Raw genomic sequence first — 18728 nt, 5'->3', positions numbered from 1 at the left:
TTGAGTAATATTATACATACAGATTTTATATTATCATATTTTCTCTAAAATCCATGCACGGGTCTTCTGACCGTACGTGCTTTGTACCCAAAACAAGCCCTCCTTTGTAGGTTCCCCCCCACCTATGATTATATCCAACTACTCTCTAAAAGAACACACATATTAAAATGAAAATGGTACAATAAAACACATTATATATAATATATCCTAACCTAAAATACATAAAATTGTACAGTTGGGTAGATACTATTATCCCTTCCTCAGTTCGCGTCGCAAACTTCAACAGCTGAAGTTCTAATCTTTCTCGCCTTCAAGAGGAACAATCCAGTCTTTTGTTTCCATTCTCAATTCCCCATGAGGTCAAGATATGCAAGCGAACTCTTATTCTGACTTAGCATCGAGGGTGGTAAATATTTTCTCCGTACATGTTCCAATTCGACATACTGTAATAAAATATGATTATAGGAGTCCTTTTCTTTGGAAAGCGGACAAAGACGCTCCCCTTCTTCGTTGACAATTTTATTACCCTTCCATGCCCCCAATCTTAGCCACTATAAACCTACTCTGCTGTCTTTGTTACAAGAATTTATGTAGTCACACCTCCCCCAGTTAAGCATGAGATCTGATTGTAAATGTAGTGAGGACTTTTCAGAACATTGGAGCTCAATCTCTTGCCTCTCGATATCAATTAAACGCATCTTCACATTACGCCATACATTCCTCCTGTTATTCTCTCCTTTCTCCCACACCCATCCCATTCCTATAATATACTCGTAGGATATTATACCATATTATGATGCAATCCTCTCTGCAGTTTATAAACCCACCCCTTTTCCTAAACCCTCTCTTTGTTGAAATTTGTAGCAATACCCTGTGGTTAACATAACAGCGTATGGGTGTTGTGGTTAAATTAATACGTCTTGAAATAAAAAAGAAATAAACAATTTATGTTGACAATGGAAAATTTCTATTTTTATATATGCATTGGTCATACATTTTTTTCCCATTCTTTTGTGGTAAAGACATAGAAAAATGATGCGTGTTTTTTTTCTGAATATGCCACTGGTCTTGCAAAAAGAATCAAACTTTTACTAAACAATTGAGAGACACATTTCATTTTGAAATAAGCAAATTTTTTAGAATATTTTTGTTAATAACTCAGAAACTGATTCAGAGAAATGAAACTTCATCTCATCATTATCTATTACACTGTGATTATAAGTACAAAAATCAAGGATGTAGCTTAAAAAAATGTAGAAAATAGAAATTTAATTCATCACCCACCTTAATCCTATAATTGTACATTGAAGCATAAAATATTCTGACAAGCTAAGAACTTACTCAGAAAATATTTTACGTCATTTATTATTTTTGCTTCTGAAATAAAACAAAACTGTCCTCATTCTCATAGGGAAAGTAACGCAGAAGGAGGGCGGGATATTTACACGATCAATGAATGAAGTTTCATCTTCGGTATTTTAACAAAAGATACCAAAATTACTTTAAAACTGTCTCAATTATTTGAACAAATTTTTTTTGGGCTAAAAATTTTGATTGTGTAGTTTTATTTTACAGGTCTTGCCATAACACACACAGTGTCTACACCTGTGGAGTAACGGTTAGTGCGTCTAGACGCGAAACCAGGTGGACTGGTTCCATTTCCGGTTGGGGAAAGTTACCTGGTTGAAGTTTTTTTTGGGCTTTTCCCCTCAACCTAATATGAGCAAATGCTGAGTAACTATCGGTACTGGACCCCGGACTCATTTCACCAGCATTATCACCTTCATCTCATTCAGACGCTAAATAACCTAGGATGTTGATAAAGCGTCGTAAAATAACCTACTTAAAAACAGACGAAAATATCTTTATCTTCCCCAGGAAGAAAATCTAAATTTAGCGGTACATGGAATTTTATTACGATGACATTACTGAAAAAGTAAAAACGTTGTAACGGATGTACGCTTGGAAACAGGTTTTGCTTAGTACGGTGATGTTTAAAAAGTGACATGGGCAAGTAACAGACGGTTTAGAGATGAATTAGCGAGTCAGCATTCGTGAATAAATTCTCGTTATTTATACAGTACATTACAGACATAACTCACTTGACTATCTTATAATATGTGTTGGAACTATCGCCTAACAACTGTAATGCACATTTCACATCTTCTTAAAATATTTCTATACACACGCTAGATCCTCTGATTGAAGTTCTGGCTGATATGTAGATTATTATCAGGCAGTACATCTCACTTGACGATGTGTGTCAGAGGAAGAACAATTGTTTGTATGCATCTGATGTCTGATTAGTGTACTGACAAACACCAATGCTGTTATTGTTTCAGTGGTAATTCATATCAAGTGCTTTTGGGAGCGAATTCTGTGAATAACCCTGAATCTGGTGCAGTAGTCGTCACTTCATCAACCAGTATCCAACATGAGGATTACGCTAACGACCATGACATTGGTCTAGTGAGAGTCAGTGTGTCTTACAGCAGTAAGTATTTTAATTCTTAGATTATAATTGGGCTTCGTATTCCAGCTACCTAAAGACTGAAGTTAAAGACACATTGGGTATATAGTACGCCGAACACAGGTAATGCAACGGATAAAGATATAAACAAACAGGTCGTCGCTGCGTATTCGTGGAGTACAGTCAACTCCCGACAGTCTGAAGCTATACTAGTAAACATATGCTTGAGCCGTGATGGTCAATGTCGTCGTGATTTTTGCAGTGAATGATTTTATATTGCAAGAAATTCTTTCAATAATGTATTACGTTATTGGTGCATGATGTAGTACAAGATATTCCTATTGTCTGACATTTTTTCGTGTTTCATTAGGGTATTGCTTATGGCGCCCATCACGGAAAATCACTAATTTTCGATGTAGGCCTATTTTTCTAGAAATTCCCTGAAATGTAGATTATTTAATTGATTAATTATTGGGATGTTGGCAATGAACATCATGGTAAGCTACACAAATCGATGTCAAACGTCGAGTTAATATCTTCATAATTTTCAGATTTTGATGGTACTGGTTCTTTTGAATTGCGTCCAACACACTTTCTGTGCCTTTTGGTATTTCAGTGTCTTTCAGTGCACTCTTTTTGTCACTTTTACGTTTATTTTACACAATTCATATTTAATGTTGTCTATATTGACAGTGAAAACATACGTTCAAATATCCTCAACTATACCCTGTAATATTGCACGCTTGAGCGTCTTACCTAAGGCATTTCATCTCTGCAATGAACCTTCAATCAGCCCCAAAGCTGTAGTTATTTAAATACTACGATTAGTAAGAGCAGTGATCGATAAGACTACCCACTATGACTGCGTCCCGGTTTTGACTTTCTAGAGGAAGAGAGCAGAGGATGCGTAACTATTTTGTATACGAACGTACCTGTACCTGCGCTGTGACGTCACATATACTTCGAATCAGGCAACTTCATTCCAGCTTATAAGTAGCTGGAATACGAAGCCTAATATTATAATACACGCAGAACGCAAAGTAATCGAAATAAATAAATTCTGATTTAAAACGCAACGAGGCTAAAAGTGATAATGAATGTATCAGAAGAAATACATTTCAGAGACGAAAGTAATTCAACTGGAGAAACAAAAAACATGAATTTGGAAAAACTAGCATTACAATATTAATGAAAACAAATATAAAATTAACACATGAATTAAAACCATTACGCAACGAAGAGAGTATCATTGATCACAATTAGAATAGAAATATGCAGACAGGACACATCGAACAAAAAATTACCGGTACAGTTTCTTTCCCCCCTCCATTACTTAATAGATTTTTAGCTCTATTAAATTGTGTAAAAAGTATACAGATAACTGCACTAGAATCTGTTGAAAACGTATGTGAAAATTCTTGTAAAATGCAAAATGGTCACATCTACTGTAGAAATACTCTTTATGTAATGTAGGGACATTTCATAATGAAGTTGTTCATGTGTACATCATTCTATTCAATTATATTTCAGATTTATTTCTTAGTGTTCTTGTAGAATTTCTTTATTGCACTCATTTAAAGCACCTACCCTTATATTTTAGTGGAGAAATTGTACTTATAATCTTGTTAATCACGAAACACACTTTTTCTGATTGCTGAAATTTTAATTTAAAAATCAGACTAAAAATATATATGTGTAATCTTTCCAGCTTACATCAGCCCTATTGCTCTTCCGTCAAGGTCTGACCAAGGTAATACCTTTGTTGGTCAGACTGCCCGAGCTAGTGGATGGGGATTAACTTCTGATGGTAAGTACTATACCATTTTATGGTACTATTATTTTAATTTAAATACAGTAGAACCACAGTCTAGTGTATACAGTCACGAAGCTCAATACGTAGTAAATATGCATCCATAGATAGTTGCTAACCACTAGGATCGCTACTATCGCCTCATTACAGAAAATGCGAAAAAGTACCTGCACAGTCTATTGTTCCTAGTACCCTCATAAACTCAAGCTTCGTGACTGTATATATTAGACTGTAGTAGAACTCCGATTATCAAGATCAAGTTTCAAAACAGTTTGAAATTGTTTATTCAAAGAAAGTTGCATATGTTTAGGTTTTCTTTATTTCGTGTATTGTCAGAGCTATCTTCAGTTACAAGCCGGAGCATTGGTAGGTTTGGCAACGCTGAGTGGAGGCGGACGGAGGCGAAATAAAGGCATGGCGTTTGACGTTTTAGTGCTTTGATTTCGTTGTCACATTTGCATTTTCGACATTAATTGATACAAAACTAAGTGCATATGATCAAGATTCAGTGTGTTGATGCACGTAATTTATTACGTAATCCGAAATGGTATTTTATTTGAGTTTCAGAATACCGCGTAAGTAATTGCATACAGCCACTTATAACTTAATAAAAATTATAACCATACATGTTTTTTATTGATGATACAAAGAAAAATAAATAAATACTTACAGAAATGTTACTTGTGCAAAAAATAATGTAAATAAAATAACGACGTTCTTTCGCAATACCCTATTCCAATCAATTAACCATTATGTGGCTAGTAAATTGACAATGTTTTTCCGCTTTATGTTGTTTCACTTCTGATGTGAAAGGTCTAGGATATATACATTTTAATTTCATGTGATTATCTGTCGTGCTTTTATATAAATATTTCAGATGCCCAAGAAGCCAGTTTTAGTTTGAACCTCGCCAATCACCATAACAATACTGTTATCCTAAATTATTTGTTATACATTTTTTTAAATATAATTTTAAATAGGTCAAGTATAAAGACCTATGAAAAACTGAAGAAACATACCTTCAACATAATACCACAGTCTAGTATATACAGTCACGAAGCTCAATACGTAGTAAATATGCATCCATAGATAGTTGCTAACCACTAGGATCGCTAATATCGCCTCATTACAGACAATGCGAAATAGCACCTGCACAGTCTATTGTTCCTAGCACCCTCACAACTCAAGCTTCGTGACTATATATACTATACTGTGGTAATACGTAACAAAACACATCATTATCTATTAAGTATGTGCCAATTAGCGTAAACTCAGTGAACTTTAAATCCTGTAAATACGAAGTGAAAAGAAACATGTTTATAATTAATTTGTTGCAAAAGAAATAATGCCAATCACTTTGTCATTAATAATAACCGTAAAAATTGCTAAAGACTGCAGCCATATTTTCATTTAGTGTCTTGTTTTTATCGCTAACACGCAGTTTATAATACATCAACAATTAACGTTTGGTACGACCGCGAACATAATTCCATCGACACACACTTATATTGTAACAGTAATTTACATTGAAAATCGACATTAGCACCAACACATGTTCTGGATAGTAGGCCTCCGTTTGACAGTTAATTACAGTGTTGCCGACGTATGGTTCCGGCTTGTAACTGAAGAAGGCTGTAGTACTGTACTACTATGCATAAGTAAGAGTTCTTATAATTTTAGTCCATTTAAAATTCTATTTTCTTTGAATATGTGTAACTTTGTTCATTATAAGCTGTAGGCCTGCAGTCATTTTGCACTTTTAATACAGGCAGTAGCTTACTATTGATGTTTCTAGACTATTTTCATTTCCGACCCATTATCCGGATTCCTGCATATCCGGATCATACTACCCCCTATTAGTCCGGATAATTGGAGTTCTACTGTACTATATTATGTTCGTTTCTATAGTCGAACTGCACTAATTAAAATAATATTTACTGTTCTCCTATAAAAATACAAGCCTTTAGCATAAATGCGACATGCTCATGTCAGTAGATTTACTGGCATGCGGGACAAAATTCCGGCACACTGGCGACGCTGATATAACCTCGGCAGTTGCGAGCGTCGTTAAATAAACCATATTTATTTTTAGCACAAACTCTTTTAGGAAAATATTTATCCTAATACTATACCGAAAACGATCTCAACAACACTTTTCAATAAAATTCAACTACTAACGTAAACCTAATCGTTTATTAATGATACGCACACCACTCTCTTCTTCGCATCTTGGAAGATCCCAGGAGGTCCCAGCGTGGAGGTTTTTTTAGTGGGTTATTTTAGGACGTATCAACATCTCAGGTTATGAATGAAATGAAGGTGATAATTACGGTGAAATGAGTCCGGGATCCAGCACCGATAGTTACCCAGCATTTGCTCACATTGGGTTGAGGGAAAACCCCGGAAAAAACTCAACCAGATAAAATGCCCGACCTAAATTCGAACTCGGGCCACCTGGTTTCGCACGCTAACCGTTACTCCACAGATATGAACACGTGGAGAAGAAGAGAGTGGATTTGACAAATTAGGCACTCCGGACTTTACCGAAATTCACCTCAAGGTTTAAATAGCAGTTCTATCAGAGTTTCTGACCCGATCAGAGACCGGGAAATTGCAATTGGTCTTTGACTCTTAGGAAGAAAATAAATGTGCATTCAAAATACAGCAAGCAATATAATTAATTTACACGTCTAATAAGTTCCTAGAAATATGAATAATATTTACAGTACATTAATGTTTGAAATAGTAGGCCTATGTCCTGAAATGTTACATCATTAAGTAGCACCAGTTCGAAAGAGCAAACCTATATGTAGAACAATTGAATAGAAAATCAATAACATAATGTACAATTGTGGAAATATACGGAAAAATTATGTCACTAATGTATTATGAATAACACTGCATATCATGATACGAATTTCATGCATTATCTAACATACGACATGTATACTTACAGATGTTCCAAATATTATGTTAGCTTTTATGTGCAGGTTTATACAAGATTAAACTTTTGTATTATAAGCCAGTTCTATATATAAGATAGAAGTAAATCTTCAGTCGCTGAACTGATATCAATACCCATAAGTTATTTACACATTTTCTCTAGTACAAACATGGACAATTCTATTTCTGGATAACGTTCTATGAATAAAGATTTTATTTAAAAGTATTGTTTTAATATTGACTTGCACTGATCTTGGTATTGTGATTTATTACACTTTTCAGGGGCATCAAATATTGCTGACTTGCTTCAGTATGCGGATCTCACCGTCATTACAAACGACGAATGTAATGCAGTATATGGCGGCATCCATTCTGGCATACTCTGTGTGTCAACTCCTGGTGGCAAGGGCACTTGCAGCGTAAGTAATAAGAAATATTTCAGTTTTAGTTGAGATTTACATAAAGAGTTTGCATTTGGATGGAAATATTACATTAGTAGCTAGCGTTAGGATAGAAATACTAGCTAGTACTTGAATAGGAATGTTATATCAGCAGCAGGCATTTGGGTAGATATTAGATATTATATTACATTGACAGCTAGTATTTAGATAGAACAGTTTAATGGCAGCTAGTAAATGGATATAAATATTATAATTATTTGCAGCTAATATTTAGATGTATGTAGTACATTCGCAGCTAGAATTTGGATAGAAATATTACATTTTCAGCTAGCTTTGGACAGAAAAATTACATTTCCATCTTTAATTTAGATGGAAGTAGTATAATAGCAGCTAGCATTTTGACAGAAATATTACACTTGCAGCTAGCATTTGGATAGAAATATTACAATTGCAGTTAGCATTTGGACAGAAATATTACACTTGCAGCTAGCATTCGGTTAAATATATTACACTTGCAGCTAGAATTGGACAGAAATATTACAATTGCAGTTAGCATTTGGACAGAAATATTACACTTGCAGCTAGCATTTGGACAGAAATCCTGCACTTGCAGCTAGCATTTGGTTAAATATATTACACTTGCAGCTAGAATTTGGACAGAAATATTACACTTGCAGCTAGCATTTGGACAGAAATATTACACTTGCAGCTAGCATTTGGACAGAAATATTACACTTGCCGCTAGAATTTGGACAGAAATATTACACTTGCAGCTAGTATTTGGTTAGAAATATTATACTTGCAGGTGGCGATTGGGCAGAAATATTTCACTTGGATTATGGTGGTTTTCTAGTTTGCAGGTTGAATTTCCTTTTGCCAACTTCGTTTCGAATTTCGGTACTGAGAAATACTACAACTGGTAGTGATTTTATAACTGTTATGTTGGTAGCAGTGACACAAGCTGTCAGTAGTTTAAATTCTGAAAATTCAAATTGTTCTAGATTTCTGAGCCCATTACTAGAAGCTAGTGAAATTTGAACATACTAATTAATAGCAGTATTAATATTGTAAATTTTATTAGTAACAACAATGTAATTTATTCGTCACAACAATAATTCCTTTCTACAATTCACCTTAAACGCTCTCGTCAACAATTGGATCTTCACTCAACACAGTATTCGTTATAGCACTCCACCGACGACAATGACAATTTACTTGGACTATTACGCACAACAATGAACTGTTAATCTTAACTAATATTTACAAAGCACTATTTACAAATCAGAACTACCAGTTCTCAGTTCACAGTTCTTCTATCTCAGTCACTCGAGTTCACGGTATCTCGAACCACAGACCTTCAGAGACAGTTCACGGTACTCGAACTCGGGTCCCTCCAACTGCGGTCCACTGCACTCGAACTCAGGTCCCTCCAACTGCGGTCCACTGCACTCGAACTCAGGCCTTCGGATGCTGACGCAGATGCGGACGCACACTCGAGTCGAACTCCGGCTGGCTTGCTTGCTCTGGCTTTCTCACTGACTGAATAACTGAAAACTCTGCTCGAGTTCGCTGGCGCTTCTTCTTTTATAGCAAAATCATAGTTGCGAGAATTTTCTACAGGTGTGTAGAGAATTATCTCGATATCTCCACATCGACAGACTTCTGGAATCGTCGGGAAGGTCGTTCCACATTCACTGCGTTAAGTAGCAGCTGCGCGCGCAGCCTTCCCTCGCGTGTAGGCTCCTTTCCCCTTTCCCCGTGAAGCCCAAGCGATATGCTCTCTCGCGGGACGCTGGTCGTGAGTTCGAATCTCACGTCGCTGTCACAATATGCATACATAATAGCTATTGTATGTGTTGCTTTGTGTTGTGGTTACAATTTCAAGATTAGAGTCAGGTAAGCTATGTGTAAGTAAATATCACATATTTCGTGTGATACATGCCCTTGAGTAATCGATAGAAATATCATTTCACATTTTAATTAATTTCTCTCGTGTTTAGACTTTTATTACAATAACGGAGTAAATATTCTAAAGCATACATTTCAAAGTGGCATTCGTTTTCGGAATTCATACTAAACATTTCACGTGATTAAACAAAATAGATTTTTTAGATTAGGTCTCGTGATTCGTAAACTGTTTAATCAAAGGAAAAAATTTCATGTTGTCAGACAAAATACATTTTAATATTATATAATACACTAATCTACTAACTACTAACATAATGTGCGAAAGGTCCAGAAGAAGAATATACTGTTTCACAAATTACTGAACCTTTTAGAAAACACCTCCTCAACATAAAGTTTAGATGTGGTAAATAAGCAAGACATCGTTATTGTTAATACTATATTATTATTATTATTATTATTATTATTATTATTATTATTATTATTATTATTATTATACATGGCATTGTGTGATTTTATCCTCTTTTGGTGATATCTAGTAAGTTGGCAACACTGAAGAGACGGTCAAATTAGTGTTTTAGGAATTACGCTTACGTGATCCTCACTATAGAAGGTACGAATACAAACACATTTTATTAAACAATGTGTGTCCTGTCTCGCACCTTTATGGCGCTACATTATTTATTCAGTTGTGACTTTGGCAACAGAGAGCGATGAGGGCCAATAGATAGCGGCACCATACGGTGGAATACATTATATTAGCTATCAGGTGCTTTCTGTTTACATCTATTTATAACAGCGGTACAAGAATGGAAGTTGTCATCGGTAAACAGCTGTACACCTTAAACGGCAGATATAGAGACCTCTTAACGATTAATTTAAAGCAATTCCAAAATAAATATCTCCTCTGTTACAGGGTGACAGCGGCGGTCCTCTTGTTCTTGGTGGCATCCAAATTGGTATTGTGTCATTTGGTGCTTCTGCAGGATGTGAAGCGGGACTCCCTGATGGTTTTGCCAGAGTGACCAGCTATTTGGACTGGATTCAGAGTCACACAGGCATTATCATTAATTAAATGACATTACTGACGACTATGACGCAAAAATAACAACTTGTATTTGTACTAAGTGCGTAGGCGCAATGTGAAAATGTACAAAACCCAAGTACTGTGATGTATTAAAATGTTTGACTTAGTAAACTAGTTTCATTTTTTCTCAATGTCATACAATTAAATATGTGCTGTTATTTCTTATTTAGGATCTCTAGAATAACTGCATAGGTAAGACTAAACCTCCAGTCATTCCTAACTAAGTTATTATTCAATTTCAAATTAAAAAAATATATGAGTCGATAGATTTTGTTGAAGGTACATAGATCCGTCAGTAAGCTACAAATTGTTGTTGCCCCTGAAGCTATGACTGCTAGATGGCAATGTTATTCAAGTGTCAAGGTGATCGACGTGAGCATAAATGGAACAAAGAAGCAGCAGTTGCAAAATGGAGGCACTTCTGCATAAATGTACTATTCTGGAGCAGCTCCCCACTGTTTGATTTTTCTGAGTAAAACGTCTGCCAGTATATGCCAAGCATTGTCTGTTATGTCAAGTTGTCCAAAGTTGGGTCCAGATGTTGTCTGAATGTTGGACAAGTATCGAAAACAGAGTCGGTTTGCCTGTAGTCGGAGATTGTCACGGAGGCTTGTGTAACAGGCTAATAACGTAGGTGATTATCCTTGCGTGTTTCATTATCATTCGGAAACGAAGCTTGCATCAATGCTCTGATAAAAACGACCCAATAATACAGTCGTACAGTGATGCCGCTGTCTTGCAACTACTGCTTCTTTGTTTCGTTTCTGCTCATATAGAGACGTTAATGATAATACGTAATAAAGGTTTTTTTAACATAAACAAAAAAAAACAATTTCGAATCTGACTCGCCACTATAATAAAATAACAAACATGAATCTGTAGCCAAGATTACAACAAAGGCAGCCGCATTACTTCCTCCCAAGCGGAAATAGTTCGGTGAAAATTTTGTTTAACTCATAAGTTCTTAGAGTAGGTATCCTGTAAAACCTGGACCCTGATACATCTGATCTAAATGCAAGATCCAGAAGAAGGTTGTTGCAGAGTTTGTTACTTCCAGTTTGCTTGGTAAGCTGCTTAATCTTTCGACTGATACATTCAATTTTTCCTTCAATAAAGGTTGCGAATACTCTGTCGCTGGGTCTGACAGTAACTTTGAGGAGTCCTTCATAGGACGTTTAATCCTTAGTTTTTCTGAACCGACGCATACGAGGTGCGAGATCGGACTATGAGAGAGATAGTGAGTGGTTTCTATAGTTGTGATGTGCGAGGTCAGCGCACCTCGCAGCCATAGAAACCACTCACTATCTCTCGTGCGGTTCGGATTTCTGCGAGGCGGGTCTCGCACCTCACATACGTCGGTTGAGAAAAACCAAGGCTTTACGGTGGTTTCCGCTTCGCTTCGCTCCGCAGGAATAAGTATAATGTACCAGATATTGTAGCATTACAGTACAAGATTGGGAAGGCTGAAATTGATTGGATATGTACAGTAGAAAAAATGGATAAACAAGGAATTGATAAAAGGTTTATGGAAGGAAAATTAGTAGCTGGTAGGAGGAGAAGGAGACCCAAAGTTAGATGGATTGATGACGAGGAGACAACTGGGAGTGAAAAAATGGTGGAATAAGGCTTTGGACTGGTGGGAATGATCATCTGTCATCAGGGAAGCTGAGGCAAGACACAAAGGTCCATAGAGCTATAGGATGATGATGATGATGATGATGATAATGATGTTGATGATAATGATACTGATTTCAAAATCACCTATTATGCAAGTTAGTATTGATATGCTGATTAACCAGTTAAGTAATGCACTTAACATTTCCTGTAATAGTTAGTATCAAAGTTTTGCTTTTGTTAGCTAGTACAGTGTATAATAAATGTTTGGTCTTTTTCACCTCATCGTTCACAGGAAGGACCCTAGGTTTTTTTTTTACCACATCGACTACACTTAACAGTTCCATAAACACACGGGGACTAACCTTGATCTTGTCATCTAGAACCCACTTGTGACTTTTCATTAACAAATTAAGAAGAATGCTATTAAATAAATTTGTATATTATATAACGAGATCAGAAGGGCAGTGAAAAAGATTGGAAAATCAATCGAGTTCGAACTAAGGACTGTCCTACAAGACCCATGACATCTCCGAGTGCTTAACAGTGACGAACTATTATGCTATTCTGATACTCCAACAGAGAATATGCAAAGGAAGTAAAACAAAATATAAAACGTGCAGTTCAAACCATCAGGAACTTCTACCAACAAAAATATTGCGTAAATGAACTGCAAGCTTCTTCCAGTGTCACAAATTCCGTGCCCGAATTCGATTTTTTTTAAGAAACCAGATGGAAAGGGGAGAAGACGTGATTAACCCCCAAATCTAATATGACACGAAGATCTGTTTGAAATTTGCAGAGGCTATGTTCTTCAGGGTGAGAGATTGCTATTATCTAGCTCATATCTAGAGGAATGTAATAATGCTTTTTTACTGGAAAAAAAGTAATAGTTGCTTTTGTTTTCATAGTGTCTGATAATATTAATGTGTTCTTTTTTGTTTTGATTTTTACCAGTGTTTGCTTACAAATAACACAGTGACAAGACAGTAGTAATTACATTGTTTTTGTTTTGATTGGACGCGGTGGTCCAGTGCCTTGGCCACCCAGATCATCCGACCTCACTCCATTAGATTTTTACCTTTGGGATCACTTGAAGGCTGTCGTCTTTGCAACACGTGAATGATACAGAAGAGCTATTGCAACGTGTTTAAAATATATGCCAATTGATACGCGATGACAACATCGTGTTTGAGCGAACTCGCCAGTCGTGTGTACGTCGTGCTCAGGCATGTGTAAACAAAGGAGAGGGACACATTAAGCATCATTTGTAAACATTAAGTAACAAGTTTCCCAACATGTACCTGTGACACAGCAAAAAAAGAACAAAAACAAAGTATGAACATTTCTCCAATAAATAAGCATTTTTCGTCAAATTTTCATGCAATGAATTGTTCTTATTTTTGATCCAGGAGCACGCTCACGCGTTTCATGACTCACTCTGTATAATAGTACCTGCTCCATCGATAAAGGAGAAACCCAATGTCTACTTACTTATATATAACACGCGGAGCGAGTCCCTTGCATTTGGCATGCATCAATTGTTAGATATACTGTAGTAGGTTTGAATTCCACGTTAACTACAGGCAAATAATTGATTTAGCGACAATGAATATTTAATACAACGTGAAAATCCAGGAGTACTATGGACAGTAAACATAGATCATAAGGGAATGAATATTTAAGAATTATTAATTCTAGTATTGGCTCTAGCGTGTTCATATCAGCATCTTAGACTAGTGTTCGATCTAGCGTCTTTACTGTAAATCGGCATGATATGCTATATCCAGTGTTGGATCTAGTGTGTTCAAATCAGCATCTTTGTTATATCTAATGCAGGGTCTAGTTTGTTCAAATCGGAATCCTTGCTATATCTGATGTTGGATCTAGCTTGTTCAAATCGGCATCGTGCATCTATACTTCTTTTCATGCGACTTAGTTCATGGAAGTCGCGGCTTTAGCCGCCCGGAAGAGGAGCCATTCACGCTTAAACAACGTTGCCTAGTTTTAATGTCATGGCTCAGTCGCTGTTAGTTATGGTAAGTTAAATATCACATACTACTAAAAAAAATGTTTCAGCCACAATGAACCTGAGACGTATGAACTGAAAAGCATTATAGTGTTGGATATTGCTTGCTACATTATTTAAACAACAACCTAAATAAAATTTTGAACTGTGATGCAGTTTCTATGCAGTTATTTAGTATAATTATCGTAGAATTTTTTTTTCTGATAGTGTTAAATTTTAAAAATAATTTATTACTCATATGTACAGTAGTGGCAAAACAACCGGACCGACCCTTGTAGCTGATTTCAGAGCCTTGTTCACTCAGAGCACGATAGACTGGTAACTAAGGCTTTCGTGGTTCGAATCCTGCCTGAGAAGTATTTTTTTTGTTCCTTATTCAAATTTATTCCCAATACATTTCGATTGCAGGGATATTTTACTACTTAATTGAATTATTATTCCCAGAACATGAGTTTTACCAGCAATCGGAAAGTATTGGGAATAAATTTGAATAAGGAACAGAAAAAGTTTCCTTCGCAGGCAGGATTCGAACCACGAAAGTCTTAGTTACGAGTCTATCGTGCTCTAGAGTGAACAAGGCTCTGAAATCAGCTACAAGGGTCGGTCCGGTTTTTTTTTGCCACTACTGTACATTAGTTGAATAACTGATTGAACAATTCGTTCATTATCAGCTCATATCATGTTTTGTTTATATTTTCACCATTAACTGTCCAGATTAACATTTCATGATAAAATATCAGTAAGTCAAAATACTATGTAAGTAATATACACACCTTACACATTATCTAACTAATAAGTAGTCTAAACCTCTATTAATTGTCCACATTACATCGATATATGTAAAAGAAACTGATAATAGTGTACATTTACATTGAATACTATATTAATTATAATGTAATTGTTTTTCGCCTGAATTGTGACTGGACATTAGTGCACAAAGCACTGAATTAAGGTGAAAACGTACTTCTCGATAATAAAGTTATACACTTTCCCAGTACATCTTGAATTTTGTTATCTGCAAGGACTACTTTGTCGTCGCCTTATTGAGAGATAAATCACATGTTTAACAAGATAGAATTCCTTGGTCGATATTGTTTGTTGATTTAGGTGGTTCTCATTGTTATCTTAAAATTTAAAATTAACAAAACATATTTTGTCACTTACAATAATTATAGATTAATCATTATCAGAGAATGTGATGCAATTTCATTATATTGGCAGTGATTTTCAGATTACATTCCATCGATATGATTTATTAAAAGTAGCTGAAGTGCCCTGATAAGCTGTAATGTTAGTGTTATTTCATACAAGCTATATAAATTGAGATGATTCAATTTTCTAAGACACTGTCATCTATCAGCAGCATGAGGACATTTGTGGCTTTGGCACTTCTGGTAACCTTCGGCCTTATGGTAAGGAATAGCCTACTAAGTCATTCTGATTTCTTAAAAAAATAATAATTACTGAACTGTATTTTGCATTTTAAATTGTAGCAACTACACTTATTAAATTTGTGAATTAAAGAAGTATCGCACCTTCAAATTCTGTGTCCCGGCCGTAGAGCAGTAAAAAAAGACTGTAACTCAATACATTTATTTCCTTATGAAACATTGTGTAAATATTGCCTACTTAGTAAATTTGCTCCAAGATAAACTCCATAAAATCGTTATTTTTAAGATTTCATAGACCGATAATATGAATCTGATCTGATGTTTCAACAGGCCGAAGCTCGACTTTACCCAGGATTACTGAAGGGAATCAAACCAGGTAAGTTGATATTGTGGCTTCAGTTTTCAGAATCGCTAACTTAATTGTAAGAATATTCTGAAGATTACAAAGTAGAGCATTCCAGTCATTAAATTTTACTACTTCCTCTTTGTTTCAAATTCAGTTGGTAAAGTGCACGTACGCAACGCAAGTTCTAGAATCACTAATGGTCAGACTGCAAGCCGTGGCCAGTTCCCATTTCAGGCTGGTCTCCTTGTTGACAACTCCTGGTTCTGTGGAGGATCTCTCATCTCAAACACCTGGGTACTTACTGCAGGGCATTGCATGTGAGTACAGACAGCCATCAATTTTGAAATCATTGTTTTGATTATTCATCTTGTAATTGCAAATTCAAACATGGAATAATCCCTTATCACATAAAGAAAGTTTTACATTTTCAATTTCATATCCTAAATAATATTTATATTTCTGCAGTACCTGGGAAAGGTGACACAAATCAGTTTCCACAAACCTTTTTTGATAATTTATTGACAACTTACACTGGTTTATGTCGATTTGATTTTTTTCTGTATGAATTATTGTAATGGGAGAAATACCTATGTCTCTTTTTCCAAGCGAGCAGATGTTCAGTAAGTTGTCAATAAATTATCAAAAAAGGTTTGTGGAAACTGACTTATGTCACTTTTCCCTGGCACTGCAGATTTATTTCTGAAATAGCAGTTCTCAGGTAAAGTAAAGGGGAAAGAAAGTTCGGGAATATTTACGCATATAAGATTATCCGTTATCTCGTGAAACCAAATGTATGCGTGCGCTACTGCACATAGCAAGAATCTTGTGGTGGAGTAATTGCGGGTCTTTTTTGCAAATCAAATTTCCCGAAATTCGTAATTTCCTATTTATATAATTTCGAGGGAAAAATTGTTCCGGAGCCGGGTATCGAACCCGAGACCTTTGGTTTAAAGTACCAACGCTCTACCACCGAGCTACTCGGGAACTCTAACCGACACCGATCCAATCTTTCCCTCTACATCCACAGACCTCAAAGTGGGCTGACAACCGTCAAGCAACCAACTTCGAGTGCACACTAACTCCGTGTGACTTAAATTGTGGTTTTCTGTTAACGAACAGTGACGTGTATTATGCAAATCAAGATTTCAGGTATAACTCCCTGTAAAGTTGATTTGAATAATTTCGAGGGAAAAATTGTTCCGGAGCCGGGTATCGAACCCGGGACCTTTGGTTTAACGTACCAACGCTCTACCACCGAGCTACTCGGGAACCCGAGTAGCTCGGTGGTAGAGCGTTGGTACGTTAAACCAAAGGTCCCGGGTTCGATACCCGGCTCCGGAACAATTTTTCCTTCCTATTTATAGTTTACCGTATACGAAGGCAGTTTCTCCGAAGTGCAATAAATCCGAATTCATTTTAACTGCATTTTATTCACTGATATAATTATTTTGTAGAGTTTCTACATATCTGCAAAAGCTGAGTTACACTTCAACAGTCACTGATAAAAAGCATTACAGCTTGAAATTGTGTCCTAATTGGCGAAGGTACTACGATCGACGCCCTTCTTCTTTATAAGTTGGATATGCAAAAGCAATTTTTTTTAATAATTTTCTGAACTGTTAGCGTTCGCGGCGTTGTTACGATTCTTTCCTACCAATCCGAATTTATACATCATGAGTCATGACTTCCGAATCACTCTGTTCTTCCTGTAATTCTGGCAGCGGAATAAATATCCGGATGACGTCTTTTCAATACTAATTGAAATCTATTATGGAACCATTCTCTTATGTTGTTAGTTCTATGCTTATTGCGTAAGGTTCCTTGATATTGCTTCCATAACGATGGGGCAACTGCACGTCTTCTAATCCCAGCTTCTTTGAACGCAATATAATTTGAAATAGTCCATAACTGTTAACATCTCATCGGAAGCCTATTCACGTAGCTCTTCAAACGCGTCCGACACATCTTCAGATGGCCGCAATGGGTGGGGGTATGTGAGCTACAAGTGGAAGCGCAAGTAGGTTTCACGAGATAAAAAATAGCCTCTATACGACCATTGAATGAAGTATTATCTTGCGGTGTCTCAACACAAGAAAATGTACTAAGATCACTTTAAAAACTGCATTAATTATTATTTCAGAAAATTCCATGACGGGCTAAATATCTCGATTGTGCAATTGAAGATTTGAACTGACTAATATTCCAAGTCCAATATTTACCGAATTAGACTTTTTACCTGAAATATGTTGTGTTTTGCATAGGTTATCATCCTCAATATCTCAAGTCCGACTCTAAGCCTGTGTTTTTAATCATAGAAATATTTCTTTCAATACTCTCATATGACAAGCTATATAGTTTTTTTGCTCTTCTGGAAATTTACTTCAATTGACTTGGGATGTTTGTCAATTCAGATCTTTAATTTTATTATGTATATTTTTAGACAGCAGACACAAATTTCTTTCTCCCACATAAGAAAGGTCTTCGTCACGAAGAGATTTTAAATTTACCGGTACATCTTACTTACTTACTGGCTTTTAAGGAACCCGGAGGTTCATTCCCGCCCTCACATAAGCCCGCCATTGATTAATCCAGTCTCTATCATCATATATCACCTCCCTTAAATCCATTTTAATATTATCCTTCCATCTACGTCTCGGCCTCCCTAAAGGTCTCTTTCCCTCCGGCCTCCCAACTAACACTCTATATGCATTTCTGGATTCGCCCATACGTGC

The 18728-nt window shown here is 36.1% G+C and overlaps 1 protein-coding gene across 1 annotated transcript in view; it reads left to right on the top strand.

Moving 5' to 3' along the window:
• The window catches only part of LOC138704387 (transmembrane protease serine 9-like), a 42904-nt gene that overhangs the window by 12621 nt on the left and 11555 nt on the right, over positions 1-18728 (top strand). The window contains exons 4-10 of the mRNA XM_069832215.1: positions 2343-2494; positions 4179-4277; positions 7506-7642; positions 10446-10601; positions 15585-15671; positions 15981-16026; positions 16151-16313. Coding sequence (XP_069688316.1) covers positions 2343-2494; positions 4179-4277; positions 7506-7642; positions 10446-10601; positions 15585-15671; positions 15981-16026; positions 16151-16313 — 840 coding nt within the window. The remainder of the gene's footprint in view (positions 1-2342; positions 2495-4178; positions 4278-7505; positions 7643-10445; positions 10602-15584; positions 15672-15980; positions 16027-16150; positions 16314-18728) is intronic.

Source organism: Periplaneta americana, chromosome 8 (genome assembly GCF_040183065.1).
Source record: "Periplaneta americana isolate PAMFEO1 chromosome 8, P.americana_PAMFEO1_priV1, whole genome shotgun sequence".
Classification (NCBI taxonomy): domain Eukaryota; kingdom Metazoa; phylum Arthropoda; class Insecta; order Blattodea; family Blattidae; genus Periplaneta; species Periplaneta americana.
This window is presented reverse-complemented; position numbering and strand designations above follow the sequence as displayed.